The sequence below is a fragment of the Pleuronectes platessa genome, chromosome 1 (genome assembly GCF_947347685.1).
Source record: "Pleuronectes platessa chromosome 1, fPlePla1.1, whole genome shotgun sequence".
NCBI classification, from domain to species: domain Eukaryota; kingdom Metazoa; phylum Chordata; class Actinopteri; order Pleuronectiformes; family Pleuronectidae; genus Pleuronectes; species Pleuronectes platessa.
In genome coordinates this window covers 15,688,621-15,708,870 of record NC_070626.1, presented here as the reverse complement: position 1 = coordinate 15,708,870, position 20,250 = coordinate 15,688,621, and the positions used below count along the sequence as shown (strand labels likewise).

At 40.1% G+C, this 20,250-nt stretch overlaps 2 protein-coding genes across 3 annotated transcripts in view; both read right to left on the bottom strand.

Annotated features, from left to right (window-relative positions):
• Positions 1-252: 252 nt before the first annotated feature.
• smyd2a (SET and MYND domain containing 2a) lies at positions 253-10,178 on the bottom strand. Its single transcript, XM_053421927.1, has 12 exons — positions 9,909-10,178; positions 8,628-8,691; positions 7,981-8,091; positions 7,544-7,604; positions 6,588-6,715; positions 5,151-5,218; positions 4,933-5,035; positions 4,688-4,798; positions 4,302-4,422; positions 3,956-4,130; positions 2,820-2,928; positions 253-2,581 (listed from the first exon to the last, which is right to left on the bottom strand). The coding sequence occupies exons 1-12, from the start codon at positions 10,079-10,081 to the stop codon at positions 2,498-2,500; spliced, it is 1,308 nt and encodes a 435-aa protein (XP_053277902.1). The 5' UTR covers positions 10,082-10,178; the 3' UTR covers positions 253-2,497.
• Positions 10,179-15,368: 5,190 nt separating this feature from the next.
• galnt2 (UDP-N-acetyl-alpha-D-galactosamine:polypeptide N-acetylgalactosaminyltransferase 2) overlaps positions 15,369-20,250 on the bottom strand; it is a 47,961-nt gene continuing 43,079 nt past the window's right edge. The window contains exons 13-16 of one of the 2 annotated variants that reach the window (XM_053444502.1): positions 19,806-19,889; positions 19,371-19,524; positions 18,325-18,444; positions 15,369-18,186 (exon numbers count right to left, since the gene is read on the bottom strand). In XM_053444502.1, coding sequence (XP_053300477.1) covers positions 18,031-18,186; positions 18,325-18,444; positions 19,371-19,524; positions 19,806-19,889 — 514 coding nt within the window. In that variant the 3' untranslated portion in view covers positions 15,369-18,030. The remainder of the gene's footprint in view (positions 18,187-18,324; positions 18,445-19,370; positions 19,525-19,805; positions 19,890-20,250) is intronic. The other variant, XM_053444509.1, reaches the window with a different exon arrangement.

The following is a 20,250-nucleotide window of genomic DNA, read 5'->3' as shown; positions in this document are numbered from 1 at the left end:
TTTATGGTTCAGCCTATGATTTCAGGCCTGATATATTTCAGCAGCACTATCACTCGTTTGAACCATACACTGCATTCAAACAGTCTATGGTTTGAACCTATACCCCAAATATGTTGACTGTTTGCCCTGTTCTTGAGATGATCATGAAATACAGATCTAAGATGGACCTGTGACATGAACTGCTGATGAGAAACTGCAGGAGCATCAAATTCTGTACATCATATTTCAAGTGAACAAATAAGCATCGGTAGCTACTGTCCTAATGTTATTTATTGAGTTCCATTGACATGGTACAGAAGGAATCAAGAGTCTCAGACTTTAGTTATGCATAACAGTGGAATCAATTTCATGCCCGCTAAATTAACAGTTCATTTCAGAGATCTGTTTTCACCTGGTTTTCTACATGCAGCGCGAGTATGGAATTCAATGCTCTAAATCCTTGCACCATAGCTTTTATCTGTTGACATTTCAGGAAAAATAAAATAAATCTTGTGCCACTTACACCCCCCCCGGTGGTGCTTTTGGATGATCTATGCTGTAAGGCAGGCACCATCCAGATGCATTGGTGCAGGTGACAGAGCTGGTCACCTGTGCCAGAGTTGCTACAAATATGACAACAGACCACTCAGAAGAATGAGCTTATCTCCAGCACTCAGTAACCCACGATCATGTGGTGCATACAGCTGCATCCATAGTAAACACAAGGGGGAGCTACAGGTTTAAAAGCAATAGATGACATCAGATCTAACATTAGTTCCTCTGGCAGTGAATGGTGTGAAGACTGCAGTTTCAAGGATCAAAGCCAACTGTCTACTGACATGAACAAGTAACTCGGAACAAAATGTGCTTACACGTTTTTCCCATCTCCTCTTACTCACAAAATTGAGTGCAAGAATCTTTACATAAGGCCCAGGTGATGATCTTTGCATTGCCTTAAGTTTCATAGTTTTAAAGCCTCCTTCACACATTGCATGCTTAGTCTTTAGGTCTAAACCATTGACATTAGACAGCATGTTCAGCTGCTTTTAACTTGATATTTGAATACGCTGCTTTAGTCAAATTTACAGAAGAAAAAAAAATACAGTGTCATGACCCTTAACTGTTCCACCTCCTACTTATGATGTCCTGATCGGGGTTGAATATAAACATATCCATGGTTTTCTTTATCATAGCCTATTGTAACCTTGTAACTGACTCAGATATACAAATACTCATTCCTGCTGAGCGTAATACTTTTCATTGTATTTGAATCATCACAGGTTATTCATCTTACAAGAGTGCAAAATAAACCCGGTAAAGTCCAAATTAAAGGGAGATGTTTATAAAGTATTCATGCTGCTTATAAAGCTGAAATTGTAAGTGAGAATGAACATAATCTCCCCATATTTTGCTTTGATAAATTGTAAAAAGATACAATGTCTCTGATTCAGATATGTTGCACATAAATATTCTGCCCACTGGTGCTCAGATGATTGATTCTCAGGATAAAGACAATCTGGACTCATGGTGTTTAGGAGAAAACACTTTAAGCTATGATGATGCATTTCTTGACAAAAGGCAACATAAGCTACAGTGTTGCACCTTTTTTCCTGGGAGCAAAGGGACTGATCCAGGATCTATGTCTTCACTGTGACTGATTTCAGATCAGCAACCCTTAAGGTTACACTGTGAACAGAGAATATATAGCTGGTTCCTTGTCATTTAAACCCGCTGCCCTTTGGTCATCAAGCCTGATATGACAACAAATAGAAACAAACAAACAATAGAACATGCAACACTTCTCCTGGCTCTTAAAAACATAACAACATGCTGTAAGACAAGTCAAACCCTTGGTTACTCATTCAGGAATTGTTCTTTGTATTCTCTTCTCCATTGCTACAGAGTACTGCATGATCAGTCATTTTTTCAGTTTAAGCAGTAATCAATGAGGGAAGAAACTCTGCTTCTGAATATCCGATAGAATTAAATTGCATTAGCTTTGAAAAAGTAGTAAAACCCTCTTTAACTGATGTAACTGAACTTTGAAATATCTTTTTTAAAACAAAAACTTGGCAAAGATTCACTTGACCTTACTTTGGTCTCATGAAAGGTTTGTTGCAGCTTTAAATGCAGCAACTGAAGCTTTTTTCTCAGCTGCTGTGATCCTCTTCTGAACAGCATTAGTTGGAATAAATCCTGTTTTGAGCATCAGCACACAAACCATTATTTTCAAATAACCTTCAAAGATGTAATCCTTATTTGTTTGCTTTGAAGTCGAGGTTTGGCAGGCTGCAGATACAGGTGTGCTCATCCTCCACGTGATTATGTTGACGGTAGATATGAAAATAAGAAGCTGTCTGAAGAGAGGAGGGTGGGCAACGAAAAAAGTTTTAAAAACAGAGAGGTATAAGATGCATGCCATGCAGATGTGTTGTGTAATTCTGTTGTTGCTTTTAGAGAGGTTCCTCATTCCAGAGCCTCTGTCTTTAATCTTTTTGCTCCTTCAGCTGCACCTCCTTCACTTCTGCGCCTCAATTTCTCTTTTAACTTCCGCTACATAATGGTGATCTTTCCCATGAGCCACCTCCATGATGGCCACTGCCTGAAAACAGGAAAAAAAGAGAGGTTTAAAATGTGGAGTAACCTCTTCCATGACAACTGATCAAACATAAAAATTATAGTTATATAAAACAAAACAGTAATATAGCCGGGGACACCAACATATAGTAAATTAAGTTGTGTGAATATGTGGATCAAAGCTTGTACAAAAGCTTCACTTGCCTGAAATATCAACTTGCCACCAATTAAAACACCAAATGTAGCAGATGTAAATGAAATACCTTCTGTAGAGCTTTCACTCCCTGTGTCTTCTTTTCCAGGCCCAAATACAGACGTCCCAGCTTTAGATACATAGAGGCCACATTCAGCGAGTAGGCTGGGTAGTGCACACTGCAGAGAGAACACAATGTAAGCAGTGAATGTGAGAAGAAATTGGATACAATTTATAAATAGGGTCAGGTTCAAGGTGGTCCTGTGATAATTAAAAATACATTTTAGAAAAATAAGTTCATCTTTTGAATCTCTCAATTCATCTGCCTTTCTTATACATAGCTCTACTGCTCAATAACTTTCAAATGTACTAAAAATCTTCTCCATTATTTCTTAAACCCATATTTGACATCTCCTCTAAAACTGTTGGACTAAATGTCGACAAACTTTATTTCAGAATCATCCTAAGACTTAATGATCTTAAGTTGTTTAGGAAAAACATCTTTATGTTCAGTTTTATATGAATGCTCGAGCGATAGTCTTAAGATGCACAGTCAGTGCGTCACATTTCATGGGGGGTAAAAAAAGATCCAGGATTCAAATTCAGAGGTGGGAATCATATTTGCCAACAATGTAGCAATAGATGTATGCTGCTTGGAATATGATTATTTTTATTTTAGTGTTACAAAAGTTCAAGACCTACGAAGCTGGGAGAACACGATACTTGAAGATAAACCATTCACTGGAGTAGAAGTTGCTGAGTGTAGTATTACACAAAGAAAAAATATGTTTGGCATTGTCATGTTTAAGAATTCAGTGAAGCAACACACTTGTGTAATTAATTTACACATTAATTAACTAATTTCTGTACAATAAGAATCCTTTTATGGGAAACAAATTGTTTTTGCAAATAAAAAAATGTATAGCTTTAATCTAAGAAACAAAGTGAAGATAAAAGAAATTATTAAAAGACTAAAACGTGGTTTAGAATCTCATCTTTTACAAGAAATGTTGACAAACTAGCAGATGTCTAAGGAACGATATCTGTTCCTTAAACAAGTGAGATAACATTCTAATCAACACTGGCAGCCAAATCAGCCACTTAACATGTCTACAGGGCTTTATAATCTGTCTACATAACTGTTGCTGTACAATTGATTTATCTATTGTAGCCGAACGACTGTGTCCCTGCTGTGAGTCAATGTACCTGTATGGTTGAATGATCTTTTCTCCATAGCTCATGGCTCCGTCCCAGTCCTGCATGTACAGACAGACGCCCATGGCTTGATACATCATGTGCAACATGTAGACGTTGGTGTCTGCAAATAAAGCTCCCATTTTCTCCTGGCTGAGCTCACACATCTCCAGCAGCTCGCTGGGGGGTGCCAGTGCGTCAAGGAGTAATGACAGAGAATAAAGCAAAAGAAGAGGAGGCATGGAATTGAACGGTTGTCATTATTTAGGAGTGAAGGTAAAGGGATAGACAGAGTGACAAATTGAATAGACAAAGAGGACAAGGGGAAAACTAAATTATAGTCAGAGGAAGAGGATATTCTTGTAGTGTTTGGCTCTTCTGAACTCCTCTATGACATTCTTGGCATAATAGACCATGGACTGGATTTCCTCAGGCTCAGACGGAGAGCTCAGCTTCAGGATTTCCATTTTTTCTTTGTCCTAAAGGGAAATGAAAAGACAAGAATAAAGAAACCGTTATTGTTAACATATCCTTCACAGGAAACACACACTGGTGATGGCAGCCGCTATGAACCTGCTGCGTTTCCTACAGACAGGAGACGGATAGTAATGAGATTCTTTCTTGTATAATACTATAAGATCACAGGTGAAAGGTTTTACCAAATCTATATATTCAATATAACAAAAAAGCTTTTTCAGAATCTAAGAGAATGTTTGAGATGCAGTAAAGAACAGCTGAAGGTACCTTAGACTTGCTGGTGCACTCAGTACACTGGCATGTGAAGAAGTAGGAATCCAGCAACCTCTCTTTTCTGTCCTCTGTTGGATAGAGCAGGTCTATGTAGCTGTTAAAGATCTATAGAGAGAAAAAGGAAGTTACATGGATGAGGAGAATTGTTTTGTTTTAAATGGCCATTTTACGTCAATCAGAATAAACATCTGTAATTTCTTTTAGAATGATTTTGCCAAACGATTCCTGCGTTTTCTTACCTCATCTCCAGGGTTTATTTCTTGAACAGCTCGGACCTCAGCCACTGTGCCTTTATACGTCACTATGACATTAGGGCTACAGCTGTGATTCATCAGTGCCACACTGGAAGGAAGAGAGAGAAGCCCAAAAGGTCAAATCAATTATTAAGAAATCAGAAAAGTGATGACGACTGAATGGACCCTAGGGCAATAATCAAGCGAAGACTCGGATTACTTACTCAGGAAAAACAGCTGATCCCAGATGGGAAAGTTCCTCATCCTCTATAGTAAAGCCATTGCAATTAACCTGGAGAAACAAAGAAAGGAGTGACCGAGCATGAGAGATGACACAAAAAAAACAGGTGAAGATGGAGGAAAAAGTACAGCAGGGTGAGTAATATGATAACACAGCTTGTACCACCCTCTGCTCTACCGTACTATCACACCCCTTCCACTGAGAAGAAAATCCAGTCATGCAGATTAAATGCAGCCTGAAACAAGAAGCTGAAGTACACGTCCTGAGAGATCCCATCACAAGTGGCCAGCGTTTAGTACGTGTGTTCACACGTACTAAACGCTTGTGTTAGTTAAGACTAAACGATGATCAAGTCTGAGTTTACAGATGTGTCTGATTTCACTTCATAAGATCCTTCATAAGTGAGCCAGGATGGATTTGCGTTCACACTGCTAAAAGAATGTGGACACACGTGGCCCAGACCACATCCGAATGTGGTCTGACGTGATCAGATCACAAAAACCACATGTTAATACCAGGTGTGTACAGGGCCTCTGACGGATCAAATTAAAGAGCTAAATGCTGTTAAACAGACAAGGCCAGTGGGGGGGGGACAGACCCTGGCTTCAATGTGTGTAATGTGTGAGTACAGGATGGTAAGCGGAGAGAGATAGTTATTAGATAGATGTGAAAGTTGTATTCAAATGGCTTCAGTCGGAGTAGTGTGGGCACATGACCATACTAGCATGTGCGTGTATGTTGCAACTAGAACATCCTTCCACAGACTGAGAAAGGTCAGTCTGTGTGACAGGCAAAACCTCTGACACTCTCCTAACCAATCACACAACTTTAATGAAACAAACCAAAGGAGTCAACCACGAGCATTTTGGAATGGAGGAGCAATTAAAAATATCTTACACCAAATTTAGGGTGGATCGATTCATTCTTTCATTGCAGGAAAGTGTTAAACGGTTAATGATTAAGTTTGTGTTGTGTAGTGAAGGCTCATGTGTAGAAAATGTTTTGTTCAGACTTCAGAGCACATAAATCACATATTCAAAACTAAGGAAAAGTCCATCTTAACAATGTTGTGCTTCTTTGAAAAACCTCTCCCTCTGAAGGAGCAGTAGCTGGTACAGCTGACTCAGGCAGCTGCTTAAGGACGTTTAATCTCATTGTCTGGGACTGACTGCATTCCAGCAGCACAGTGCCAACTAAACTGTCAGGGCTCTCAAAAGCTGTGAATAAATGGAGAAGAGGAAACTGTACATTTCGAAATAATTAAAGATACATACAAACAATGCGGTACCCTGTGTTACAGTTTGTTTGTCACCACAGTTCTACAGTAACCTCATACAGTGTGACTCTAAAGAAACGACAAAACAAGACAAACATTCTTTCGTTCTGATTTAAAATTATTCGAGATAATATCAAACATTACCTGTGCAAAGAGCTCAGTGAGAGCCTGCTCATCTGGAAGATTACTGATGTGTTTGGAGTAAAAGTGATGCAGTGCTGCTATGTCTGTCTGGTTCAACTCATCCTTCTCACTGTCCATCTTATCTAAATCTGGAGGAGGCAATGACACAGACCGAAAGACAAGGACAGAGGGGACAAGTCAAACACATGCCAGAACACCACAGAAAGACCACTTTGTGTATAGAAGATTGTGTTTTCTTAGCATTTGCGTTTACAAATGAACATCTTAAAAAATACTTATAAAATATGCAAACCTTCTTTACAACAAAAGGAGCAACTAAGCATGTCACATAGCACATACTAATCTGTGAGCCATAATGAAAAGATAATGACTAAAACATAGATGTTGCCCACTGATCCAAAATATTATCAGTAAGAATTTGGTTGTAGTTTGTTACCACTACCATGGATGTCTACCACATAGCTCCATGAAACAACCCCTCAGTGTAAAGTGTATAGTATGCAACTGCTACAGGCCATGTGTCATCATCAGTCAAACACACACTCTCACTCTCAAACTGACTGGTGGCAGCAGTCAGCAGCTGGCCACTGAGTTGCTTTGTGTGAATGAGAGGCAGGTGTGAAGGTTAATTCTGTGACAATCCGCTGGTGACAAACATGAGCCTTCAACAACCGCTCAGATTAAATGAAAATACCAACTGGAGCCGAGAAAACACTTAGTGGGTGCTGAGGTGGAACACTGTCTTGATTTGTTTAGTCTTTTGGCTAATGAATTAGTAGTGGTAGTAGTACTTTAAACAAAGTACAGGCTATGTACCTTGCTCAAGGGCACAGTGGATGTAGTTGGTAGGAGAGTGATCATGAAATTACAGCATCCAGAAGCTTGGGATAAAAGTCCCAGCGCTGCTGCAGATCATGTGAAATTAAATATACATGCTCATTTGTTCACACACTTACGGGCTTCAAACTCGCTGAATAGAAGCAGCCTCTCTGAAGGGGTGCGCTCTGTTGTGACTCTCTGGAACAAGAAAAAAACATTTGGTTTACTCGGGATAGCTAAAATTAGAGCATTGGAGTATTTAATGTGGCTTTGTTTTACTCATTTTAGTTAAGTTATACGTTTGTTTACAGTGTCACAAACAGTAATATAAGACCTAATGTTCTGGTTATGCTTTGTTAGATTAATACGGTACCAGACTTGTACACATAATAAACCAAGTTGTGCCTTATGTCTTTGCCTCACATATCTTTATTTAAATTATTCTTTGATAGCATCTCACATCTGCTTCTCTGACTTTACTTGATTCTCATTCGCTGGTTATGTTAAACTTTTGCCATTTTGTTCCCCATAAAAAGGATGTTGAATCATTTCTTCCTGTTTCTTATTACTTTACCTGTTTCATGATAATTCTGGCCACCAGTCTGACAGTCTCTGACGGACACCAGTTCTCCCCATAGGCACACATGGCTACACACTCCAGCTTATGCATGGACCAATCACCTCTCTGCATCAATACAAAGAGGAAGAGAGAAATAACCGCCCAGTCATTATCACAAGTTATTCGGTTCAACAGAAGAATACATGGAATGACAGAAAGTTTGAAGGGGAAAGAAAACAATATATAGAATGGCTGTAGAATAATTATACGATCACAAAGTGTCAAATATTCACACACCCATGTAAAAACATCTTTTTTTTACTGCAGTGCACAGAGTGTGATTTGGGCAATGAATCTAAAACTGGATAACGGGAATGAATCATCATAGCACCAACAGTGTGCCTGAGTGCCCTCTGGTCCAAGTTGCCAAAGTGGGTCACAAGAACACCACGTGAATACTTTTCTTACAGTTTACTCTGTGATGGTTTTGTGAAGCAAAAGTCTCATGTTTTGATACAACAAAGAGCTCAAACTGACAAAAAATTGGTCAACTGCAAAAAAGTCCAATGGAAAAGACCAATACAGATGTTTTTATTTATTTTTTAAATAATGTACAAAATATCTTCATGTCCTATTCCTTTATTTAATTGAGTCACTCTTACCTGACAGTCCACATTGCAGTAGAAGGCCTGCTTACATTTGCCACACTTAAAAAGGTCTTCTCTCCTGTAATAAGATGAAGACACAACATGTTTGTTTGCTACAACCATCAGAATGAGCCCAGTATTGACGTTTTACAAGAAGAATTCAAATGTAATGTGAAATGACAGATTCAAATGCACATTGTGGTTTTAAACTCTTATTTATGAGCTGAGAATGACATTTTATAAACATGAGGTCGCTCAATTGTGTTAAACCTCCTAGCAATGCTTACACATGCACAAGTATGTTGATATATGAACTTGACAAACTGTGATCGAGGGATATTATATTGCAATCATCACTGATATCGTTTTATTACGCAGCACTAAGAAAATACACCCAATGTTGTTCTGAGCGCCTGACTGAAAGTAGGAAATGTAAAAACACACCACTACTGCACAAAAGCACCTCTGGCCTCATCTCCTGGCTCCTCCTCTCTTGGGACAAATGGACACCTATATTTAGCACCCTAACCTTTTACTGCTCCACCAACCTCAACTTGTGTAGGAGGCATGTGGGTGGACGACAGTGTGTGGCAGAGAACTTCATGTTACTCCAACGTGTGTGTTAAAGTGAATCATAGATAAAGAAGACCAGAGCAGTTTAACCTTGATTCAAACAGTATAACAACCTCTTTATATACAGTCCATGATACCTACACACCGAGACACGTGTCAAGAGTCATGTAGCCCAGCCTCCATATCATCTCCACACCCATACTGGTGCAAGCATGGGCTAGACATTTAAATGTTGTGATGATCTTCTCATGGCAGATAAATGAAAGAAATGAACACTCGCTGAATCTGAGATCATGGAGGCTGACTATGGGGGGAAATAACTAATGACCACCTGCAGTGCTGTCAGCAAATGTCATTAATATAAGTCAAGTGAACAACCTATAAGCATTAGCATCATGCCAAAGATGATATTGGCTCAATGAGTCTACAGGAGAGCAGCGTTTTACGTTGCATGTTTGGCTTTGAAGCATCAGATAAGTTGATGTGGTTGTATTGAACTCAGGGGAGCTGCCTCGCCGCACTGACCCAGCTCAGGTCTGCAGCAGCTCGGCGGGCGTCCGGAGGTTTAACGGCTAACCTAGCTAGTTAATCAGGTTAGCCAGGTTAGCTGTGGACACGCCGCCCCCTCCCTCCCACTGTCTCCAACCACCAGCTCGTAGCTACACGTCCCGGAGGTGTGTTCGCTTGTTCTCTGAGTCCCCAGCCGGGTCAGCGTGCTGTTACCTGGTGAAGCACAGGTCGCAGTGCGCCCCCCTCTCGTTCTCTGTCAACACGGAGGAGTACGAGGGGCAGGCGAATACCAGCTCCCCCACCGCGAAGTGCCTCAGCGCCTGCAGGCCTCTGCCTTTGTCCGGGCTCACGAACCGCTCCATGCCCTCGATCCCTTCGTTCTTCATGGCTCCACCTGTGTGAGGCTCCTCAGTTCCGTCACAACCACCGAACACCAGCAGCGACGTGAGCTCCCTGATTCCTGTCAGCCTGAGCCCCTTCTTCCTCCCCGCCAATATGAGTGGGTCCGGTGTGGCCCCACCGCCCCCTGCTGGAGAGGCGACAAAACAGACATGAATGTGCCAGCACACTTATAACAATATTATAAAACATTTTATTTATACATCACCTTTCATATATGAAATGTAGCTAAAATTGATTTACAATCAAATCAAAGACATGAAATAAGATAGATCAATAAGGGTTTATTGTTAGCAATGAAACAAAAACATAAAACTAGCAAAAGTTATAAAAATAAATAAATAGAATTAACCCAAACCCTAACACGGCAACCCTAACCCTGATGGCAACCCTAACCCTGATTGCAACCCGAAATTGTAATTATTATTAATTTGCAGGCAAATTAATTGGCTTTTTGAGGGCTTTAACATGCTCAAATTCTTACCAAAATTGGCAGAAAAGTAGAAAGTGGTGAAAATGTATGTATTCTGGATGATTTTTCAATGGGCGTGGTAAAATGGCTCAACGGTGCCCCCTGAGACCCCTTGAACACTGTCACATTGACCGATCTTCACAAAAATCGAAACACAGGTGTATCATGACATAACAAACAAAAAAGTCTACAGGTGCAATTTGTGCATCTTCTTCCTGTGCTTAGTTTCTCATGGGTATGAGCAGGTAATCAAATCCTTAATGTTAATGTCACTTCTAAAGTTTGGCAGGCTGTGATGTTGGCAGGACTTCAACCACCTATTCATTGCACAATATATAATGCCATGTACATTTAAAAACAATAATAAACCATAACCATTTAAAAATAAATATATATTTTTTAAATTAAATTAAATTAAATATAATATAAAAAAATTAAATTAAATTAAATTAATCCTGCGCAGAACCGAACTGCACACTTCCTGCGCAGAAGCCCACTGCACACTGTGTACAGTTGTAGCGGTGGTGGATACTGTTGTTGAAATAATTAAATCATTTCAACATGCATCAGTAGAAATTCAATTATCTGAAATAGTTTTAATAAAACATGCACTTGTCAAAGTGTAGGTGTGCTATGTCTTGAAAAACAGCTTTGGATTCCTATCACTTGTGCACATGTACCAACTTTCTAGAAGCCAAGTATGAATTACGAAATGTAAGAATGGATTTAAAAAAAAGAACTGTACTTGTGTAACAGTGTATTGTATATAGGTGCATCATTGTCAGCTGTATAGCCAGTTACAGTTTATAAGTAGGGTCGCATCAAAAAGTAATTTCAAGTAAAGTTGAAAAAAAGAATCAAATCAAACTATTCACACAATGTGCTTCTGTGCCAATATCATCAAACAGCTCCAGAAGGTTTGAGGTACGACCAGACACTTAAATGGAGGGATAGTCCAAAATAAGGGGAGAAATAACACATCAAGGCATAGCGTGAGAGATGGATGGAGTTGATGTGCTAATAGTCCAATAGTCCAATAAAACCAAGTATATTTCCTGTCAGCTTCCCTCTTTAGCAATGTGCAATATTGAATTAGCTTGGACCCCTAAAGAATGTTTCTATTGAACTATGAAATGGTCTCAATCTCCTTATTTGCCTTCCCTCAATGTTTCTCCTCCATCTCCCTCTCTCCCTCTTTCAGCAGTAAAATGACAGGCTGGTAGTGGGATCACATCAGATACCATGCAGCGAATCCAGCCAGAGCAGCAATCCAAGTCTCAACCAGAGCCTGTCCCCTGTGAACAGTCAGGCGGCGGCTCGCACAGAATTTGCGCTTCCGCCTCAGGTGTGTCCCTGACGTACACGCTGCGGTTGATAGACTGTGGTTAGAGTCAAAGATGAATCAAAAAAAGATTCAATTATCAGGTGCACAATTAAGAAAGCACTGCAAAGTAGAGGAGGAGAAGAGAGAACAATATAGAGGTAAGAATCAGCCCGATTGTGGACATCATTTATGTTTATTTTTGTCGACATGACATGATGTGCTATCAGTACAGCTGATTTCAGACTCTTTTTATATTTTTTATTATATATTTGTATTGTTTTTCATAGCTTACAATTTTGTCTGCCTGTGTGTGGATATGTATACAGTCCAAAAGTTCTTGGGGATGCATGACAGTTTGTGTGTGTATGTTGGGGGGCGCAAATTTGTAATCTCATTTGCTCCGGCCCTGGAGCACAGCGAGAGCTACCCTGGGAATCGGAGTGAAATTCCTGCTTCAAATACTCAAACAATGAAATAATTGTGATTTGGTACTCAAATAAAATGTATAATCAATTGGTTTGCATAAAATAAATCCCAATTATTGTGATGCATGTGTCAAGGTGCTCTGAGGGCTTTCCAGGTCATTGGGTTTATACATTTTGAATTTAACCAACCATGATGTTCTATATAGAATCGTGGTGGTTCTGTACAGATGTACAAAATACAACTTGCTTCAATAAAATTGTTAATTTCTCAGAACGATAAGGGGCACTTTATTGAGACAGATACTGTTTATACATTATAAATGAGTAACTTGTAGCCTAATGCATTAACCATATTGCCTTTGTCCTAGTAACCCAGGAGAAATATTATCCATCTGTTGTTATAAAATTTTGAGCTTATATTAAGGCCGATCTATGCAATCTAGGTCAGGACAAAAAGTTGCCCCATGGCACATTTTTAGATGGAAATCTAAGTACCAGCATTTTGATGCTGGTACTTAGATTTCACTTCATTAAATAGTAATGGCTGAGGATAAATGTAAAATTCATGTTTAACTTTGCCCATCCTTGGATGAGAAGACCAGAGGCTTTTCAGAGATGATCTCATCACCTAAAACGCTGCCGGCTCATTAACATTGAAGAACTACAAAGCAGCAGCAGTGGGATACAACAGGGTTTTAAAGAGCTTTTGAAATAAGAGCTCCAAGGATCTGGAGCACCCTGCCTGAGGAAATACGTCAGGCTGAGTCAGTAGCTTCCTTTGAATCCAAACTTAAACCATACTTTTATCATAAAACATTCCTTGATTTGACCTAACTCTAGTTATCATTATATTGAGTGTTTATAATTAAATTTCTGTCAAACATGTTTTTGTCGTTTTTCTTTATACATATATGTCTGTCAACTTGTTTTAAGACGATTGTTATTACTATCATTTATACAAAGCAGTCCACATTCAGAGATGTGTACTAAGAGAAACAGCATCATGGGCATGTTTGTGGTTGATGTGGAGTTTCCACCATCACAAAACTGAAGCCAATGAAAACACCAGACACCATTTAGTTTATATATATAAATGCATTTATTTAAGTTAATCATTTCTCCTCAATCAAAGTTGAATTTTCTGCAGTATCTATAAAACAGGGAACAGTTAGAAGCGCTGTACAGTCTGACAACAAAACTAGGAACCGCGGCTGAGTACACTGTGTATATATGTACATACTGTACATACACGGATGTAGGTATCTACAAAAATATACACTTTTACATGTGTAACCCCCTCGTGCCACATCACCCACCTCGTTATTTTAACACCATTGTCATTCAATTATTGAATGAAGCCACATTCCTCATAGAAAAAACAGTACGGCTAACCTGATTACCTAGCTAGGTTAGCCGTTCATTTCCCTCCCTACTTATACTGATATTTACCATGTCGTGTTTTTGTTAAGTCATTACTGGTCGATGAGAATTTTACACTTTGTTGTCGTATGTGCATATTAAGCCTTCCTTTTGCCCCGACTCATCCACACCATTACAGAAACAGAGATGGACAGAGATTTAGCAGTCCTGATCTGGATGTCCGTGCAGGGCTCGTCACCTATCAGAGCGGGCTTCCCTTCTGTTTGAGGTGGGCTGAGAGGAGGAAGACGTCTTTCAGGCTGACACAAACATTTCATAGAATAAACCGTTGATTGTTTCCCTGGTGTTCAGTCACTCTACTCTTCTTTTAATGCGAATAAAAAATGTCTGACTGCCAGATTGACATATCCCAATATCCTTCTTCCCTTTGAATGAAGCTCTTAGTTGTTTCCATCACACACACACAAAAAACGACTAATTCCTTAACAGATGTTTTACAGACATTGATAACCCTGCACCATGATTAAATCTGACACCAGATCAGCACAGCAGCTCACATCCTGCCCTCTGAACTCTAACGCAACAACAACAATCTGTGGGACAATGTGCACCCAACACGACCATTTCTGCATTTCCCAAAGGCATTTCCCTCTTTTTTCATTCTTCCTGGAAGGAACTTTGGCACATTGTGCTAAAGATGTAAACATTTAATCATCCAATCAAAAAGAGGTGCTTGACCTTTACAGTCATTTTCTTCTAAGAATGTATTAACATATAAAATGATATAAAAAAAAAAAAAAAAGGTAAATTGTTCAACTTCACAAGAGTAAGACTTGTTTTGAAAAGAAAAGGCATTAAACAACACATGTGAAACACTGTTTGCAGACCGTACTGCCATGATCACTCGGGCGTGTGCAGTTTGGTCATCGTGCCTGTTCTGATTCTGTGTAATCAGGTTCATTGCCACTGAAAATCCAGGTTAGCAAGGCTGCTGAATCAACAGGTTATATCATAATGTAAAGAAAGACAAAGAAAATGTGAATAAGTAAAAAAAACTGTCTGGATGTACATTTTACAACAGAACTTAACTACCTCCACACCCCTTCGCCCCTGGTTCTCTAATCATTAACCACAAGGGTGGCAATAGAGGGCGCTATAGGTCAGTAAAACGTCAGCATCACAACCAATTGCAGTGGAGGTTTTGTTACAATCCCAGAGCTGGAGGTCACAATGATAGCAAATAAAAATGCTTTGACGTTTGTACATCCAGCCCAGTAACACTTTTAGACGTGATCCTTACACATATAAATACAAATTAAAGGAAAACTAAATATTTAAAATTATTCTACTTGAACCCGATTTCTCCTAGAACAACCCAGATTTCAGATCTTCCCCAAACAGTAATAATAGCTTCAACCAAACAGGCTCAAATTCAGAATCAGCTGATGTGTAAAAAAAAATGGAACCATATAATAAACAAAATAAATATTTGGTGGTTTTCAAATTTAAAATTAAGCTCCAGCCACTTTGAAGGAGTGTATGCGTTTCATGTAATATGCGAGATCCATCTTTACACATTTGTATTGCAACCAGCCTAAAGTGTCATGTTCTGCAAAGCCTCTGATTTGACTCTCGTTGCACATTTTATGAAAATGTATAACTTTTCTACTGTATTGTAGTAAATTAAGACACGACTGATTTATTTTTATGTTATTTTACAATTTCCCAACAGAATGGAAAAAAATAAAAAGTACCATAAAAGTTGACAGCATATCTACCTTTTGATAAGCATTAAACCAGCCTAAACCGGATTTGGGTCTTTGAGTCTCATCCCCATGGCAACACAAAAGTATCCTCCCCCCATCTAGAATCTGGCCTCATACCCTGGGTCCTCATGAAGCGACCTATCAAGTCACAGGATAGGCTTTTCAAACATGTCAGCTGACCTCCTCCTCGCCACTCAGGCGTTAACACAAGGCAATCATCAGAACCAAGGAAACAACTTGGCAGAAAATAAGAAAAGGATCAGACAACAGAGCAAACACAACCAGCTGTCTTTGTCAGGTTTGGAAAATCTATCTACAAAAATTAAATAAACAAAATCAAAGGTGAAAGGAGGTGAATGTGCGTGGAAGAGAAATAATGAGAAACAGATTTGTTCACATTAATAAACAATTTCTGTCGCAGCTTCTTTCTAGAGTAAACCAGGAATGAAGTCTGTCATACAGTATCATCTGTTCAGGGATATTTGTGGAGTTTTTTGTATGTAGCTGCATTAAAGATGCCAAGTGATGAGTCACTCTGAACTTAATCAAAAGCAATTTACCCCAAAATCCAAGATCATGACTCATCAGTGACAGAGACAGAAGAGATGATGGAGCACAGGGGACAGCAGTTATGCAAAAGATGCAAAACAGGCTATCAGATAATGGACTTGCAAACAGATACACGTTCTGTAAATTGAATCTGTACCAAAATCAGGTAACAAGAAACTAAGAAGCTGTCGTGTCAGCGCAAGGTCGACAGTTCCGCTCGTGCAATCAGAAAAACCTGGCCGCCTCGTGCAGAAACAGAGTACGTCACATAGTGAAACCTTGTTTATTGCAGTATTAGACTTCTGAACAGATGGCTCATCTAACAGCCACAGTGAAGGGAAAAACATGTTGATGCAAATCACTAGTGACTGAGTGCAACTGTGGGAACTTGATGGTGATGCATGCAGCTTTCTGAGCTTTCAAGAAGACGAGTGCATGCACACTTCATACCGTTGGAACTCAGTCAGGGGCTTTGGAAATGCTTTTGTTTGAGCATGACCTCTATTCACAGGCTGGAATAAGCAAGGGATCTCCTTAGGTCTCCTTTAAATAAATAAAAGTTAAAAAAAACGTGTTACAGGTCGACAGTATGAGTCCTCTGAGAAGTTTGCCACACGTTGGACACTGGTGATTTTCCTATGCCTGTGCCTGCAGGGTCATGTAGAATGTGGATGAACACTCGCCTCAATCGTGTCATTGTGAATGAATTTGTAAAATATTAGGTGTCTGTGTCATTATCTCTTTGCAACAAACACCTTGTTAGCTCTAGAGAAGAAGCTGCAACATTTAATCCAGTTTGGACCTGGATTTTAGACAGTAACCTTCCTACAATGGACATATAGACACATGCAGAGACAATTATGTTTGCAGGAAAAAGTTGTATAAACTGAACTGCCCAACAGGAAGCAGTTAGAGAGCAGCGAGAGTATTTAATTAAAAATAATTTTAATCGCTCCTCGGTTTCACCTGAAACATAAAACATCCATTTGAAATTTGGTTCCATTCTTTTTAAAGTAAATAAAAAGAGACGGGAGACTTATTTTCTGTGTTTTTCCTATAGAGACATAACCGGTGTAGTAGTGAAGCAACAGCCAGTGCTACAGCCTGAACATAAACAGAACATCTTCAAGGTGAGCTTCAAGACACTTCTTGGTTTCAGGAACGGTTGTTCCAGTGTCAGGCCTGGTCCAAAGTACAGAAGCTCTGCCCTGAACCGCTTCCCCCGCCTCAAGGAACAACCTGTAGGAAAGAAACGGCACAGGAGACAAGAAAGTACACATCGTAATCTCTCCACCTCGTCTCTTTTTTCTCTGTTGATCCTGTGAATCAATGAAAGTAAACAAGAAGAAAAGCTCAAAGAATCGAGTCCGTTTCCTCCCTTCATCCAAACCTTCACCAAAAAACGACAACCTGAAGCCTCCATCTGCCGCTCTGGGCTCGAGTTCAGTGTGGAAAACCAATGAGAGAGCACCGGATGGAGCAACAACTACAACAACATCATCCCATTCTTCCAAAAGAAAAAAAGCTCCCCGTCAAGAATTAAGAGCAAGGCATTAAAAAATATTAATAATAATGAAATAAAACAATTACAAAGTAAAAATGTCAAAGATTCCTATTTCCCATGAATTGAATAATGTAAAAGAACAAAACAAAAAAAGGAATTCACTCAACATTTGCTTCTGGAACCATCAATGGAAAAACACTGAGGTATGTAGTTTGGGTGGGAAGCCTCTTCATCGCTTTTATCCTCATCATGAAGCACAGACAGATTCCCGTTTACTCCGGTAATGGTCTGCAAGCCCCTCCCCCCAGGGTGTGTGGCTCATGTTCGTTTTTTTTTTTTTGGTGGGGGAGAGTTGGGGGAGAGGGGTGCATGACAGGCTGCACCTCTGAGGAGCAAAAATCCATTTTTATCCATTGAGCCAGTCTTTCTCCTTCAAGTCCATCTTCTAACCCGTGTCTCAGAGTCTGTTGGGTTCTCTATTCAAGATCCAACTCTGCCTGGGGACTGTAGCGCCCCCTATGATTGTAAATTGAGGGTGAACTTCCATTGCTGGTTGAGGCTTGGGCTGCAGACCTCCAAGGTGAGTCCACCCATCCTGGCGCTGCGGCTGTCCAGACAGAGGTTACTGCCCACATGACGAAGCTTGGAATTGGACTCAATCTGCTCCCATTTCTGGTGAGAAAAAAAAGCAATAACACACACACACAGCACAACACACGAACACCCACACACACCCACACACACAGGTCACAAATGTCCTTCAGTTCTTATTTTGTCTTGCAGGAAAGAGAAACTGCTCAGCGTCTGTACCTGTCTGCTGTCATTCTCTCGACAGCCTTGTAGTTTGATGAGGGAACCGGCGGTTCTGTCCACCACAGTGAGACACAAGTCCATGTGTTTAACTGATTTGTCCTTGGTCAGGGCCCACTCCTTCACAAAATAGACACAGGAAAATATTAGTTTCAATGCATTCACGTCTCTGCCTGCACACTGGTAGGGATGTTCTGATCCAGGCATTCTCAAATAATCCAAGTACGATCTGTCCAGATCTGTTGTTTTATTTCATAGTATAATACGGCTCTGGAGTAGATGCAAATCGAGGTCCAACTTGGCATAAAGGACGTCTTCATCAGATTGATGAAGTAATGAAGTAAAACATAAGACCCCACTCTTAACATGAACAAATTAAAGGAATACATCTGTGCTGCTCTGATTAACAAACAATAGCAGTAACAGATAATGCTGTGATTAAGAAACAGGTTGTCCAAAGAAACCGTATTGTTATTTACATGATTTCAATGAAACAGGGCGTCTCCATTCATCTGAGCTGCAGTTAACGTAAAACAACTGGAGTGGAAACAGCACAGGTTTGTTGTTGATACTACAAAACTGCTTCTGTGGCAGAAACTGAAAGGTGACAGTGAACATGTGATATGTGAGGTCGATGTCCGTGTTTCTCTGTCTACACCTGTCGTCCTATTTCAGGAAAAGGAAAACCTCACACCACACAAACACAAGTATGCATGAACATTGCGCACACACACAGATGCACACTGGACACCCTCTACATTGTAAATGATTTCTCATAGAAATTCTGTGAGTGTTGAACTGTATTACGTAGTTTGCAGCTTAACTAAGAGACAGCTTTCATGTATTACTGACTTTCTATTCACTTTAGGATAAGGTGATCTTAAAGTGGGGTTAACTTTGTTCTCAGTTCCACCTGACTTCCAATTCAAACTCTGTAACATTCGGCCGAAGATAGCCAAATCATCGGACGTACCCCCTGTAGTCTCACCACAAGTGCCACCTCCTGCCACCCAGGTGTCTCTAGAGCAAGGACTAGACAAGCTGACCTGTGTGTGTTGTCGTTGTAACGCTACCTGGTTCCCACCAGCGTTGTGGCACTCATAGACGCCCACCACCCCGTCAGCAAAATGACCCAGGGTGTCCAGACAGTTTCCTCCCTGCTGCAAGGCTCCAAACGCTATGTCCTGGTGATCTGGGACCCTGAACACACACACAAACACACACAGGGTTGTTTGATTGTTTTCTTTTCCCACTCTATCATGCTTGTATCAGCTCTATAAATATATTAAGGCTTTATTGTGAGTAGCAGGAAATGGTGGGTGTGTGGTGACCGAGAACGAAAAGAGCCACGTTTGTCGATCACAAGTAGGAAAGTACAATGGGTGTTCCTCTGTGTAATTTATGTCTCAATATATAATGATATGTATGTATATAATTCCATGCACCCGTCCATATGACATTAAATGCTTTCATTTTCTTACCTCAGTTCAGGGTAGACATTATCCAGGTACCATTTAAATGGCTGGCAGCCTAATCTCTTCTTCATCTCCAAACGACTCTGGATGCTGAGCGAGAGGAAGAGAAAGAGAGGGAATGAGAGGGTTGATCACTTGTGGTTTCCAGTGCGTCTCTGAAGTTTGACTGAATTATAGCCCTGCTCAGTGATTCTGTGAGGGCAGCAGGAGGAGGCCCAGGGTACATCTGAGGCGGCTGTTTTGCAGGGAAAATAACAGATTTGGGCGGCACCGCAGGGATATGACAATAGTGTTCCCACAAGGTCATACATCTCAGCATATTTTTTGTATCTCCGTCTCACTACGCTGTCTGAATGTGAGAGTGCTTGTTGTTGTGAAAACTCTTCTGGATGTGTGAAGGGACACAAAGAAGCAGTGAGATTTTACGCAGATTACTTTGGAAATAAGGACC

Coding starts and splice junctions, on each gene's coding strand:
- smyd2a (XM_053421927.1), bottom strand. CDS start 10,081: ATGAAGAACGAAGGGATCGAGGGCATGGAGCGGTTCGTGAGCCCGGAC. Junction 4,423..4,687: donor AGTGCACCAGCAAGTCTAAG/GTACCTTCAGCT, acceptor ATTTCCCTTTAG/GACAAAGAAAAAATGGAAAT. Junction 4,131..4,301: donor AAGAGCCAAACACTACAAGA/ATATCCTCTTCC, acceptor ACGCACTGGCAC/CCCCCAGCGAGCTGCTGGAG.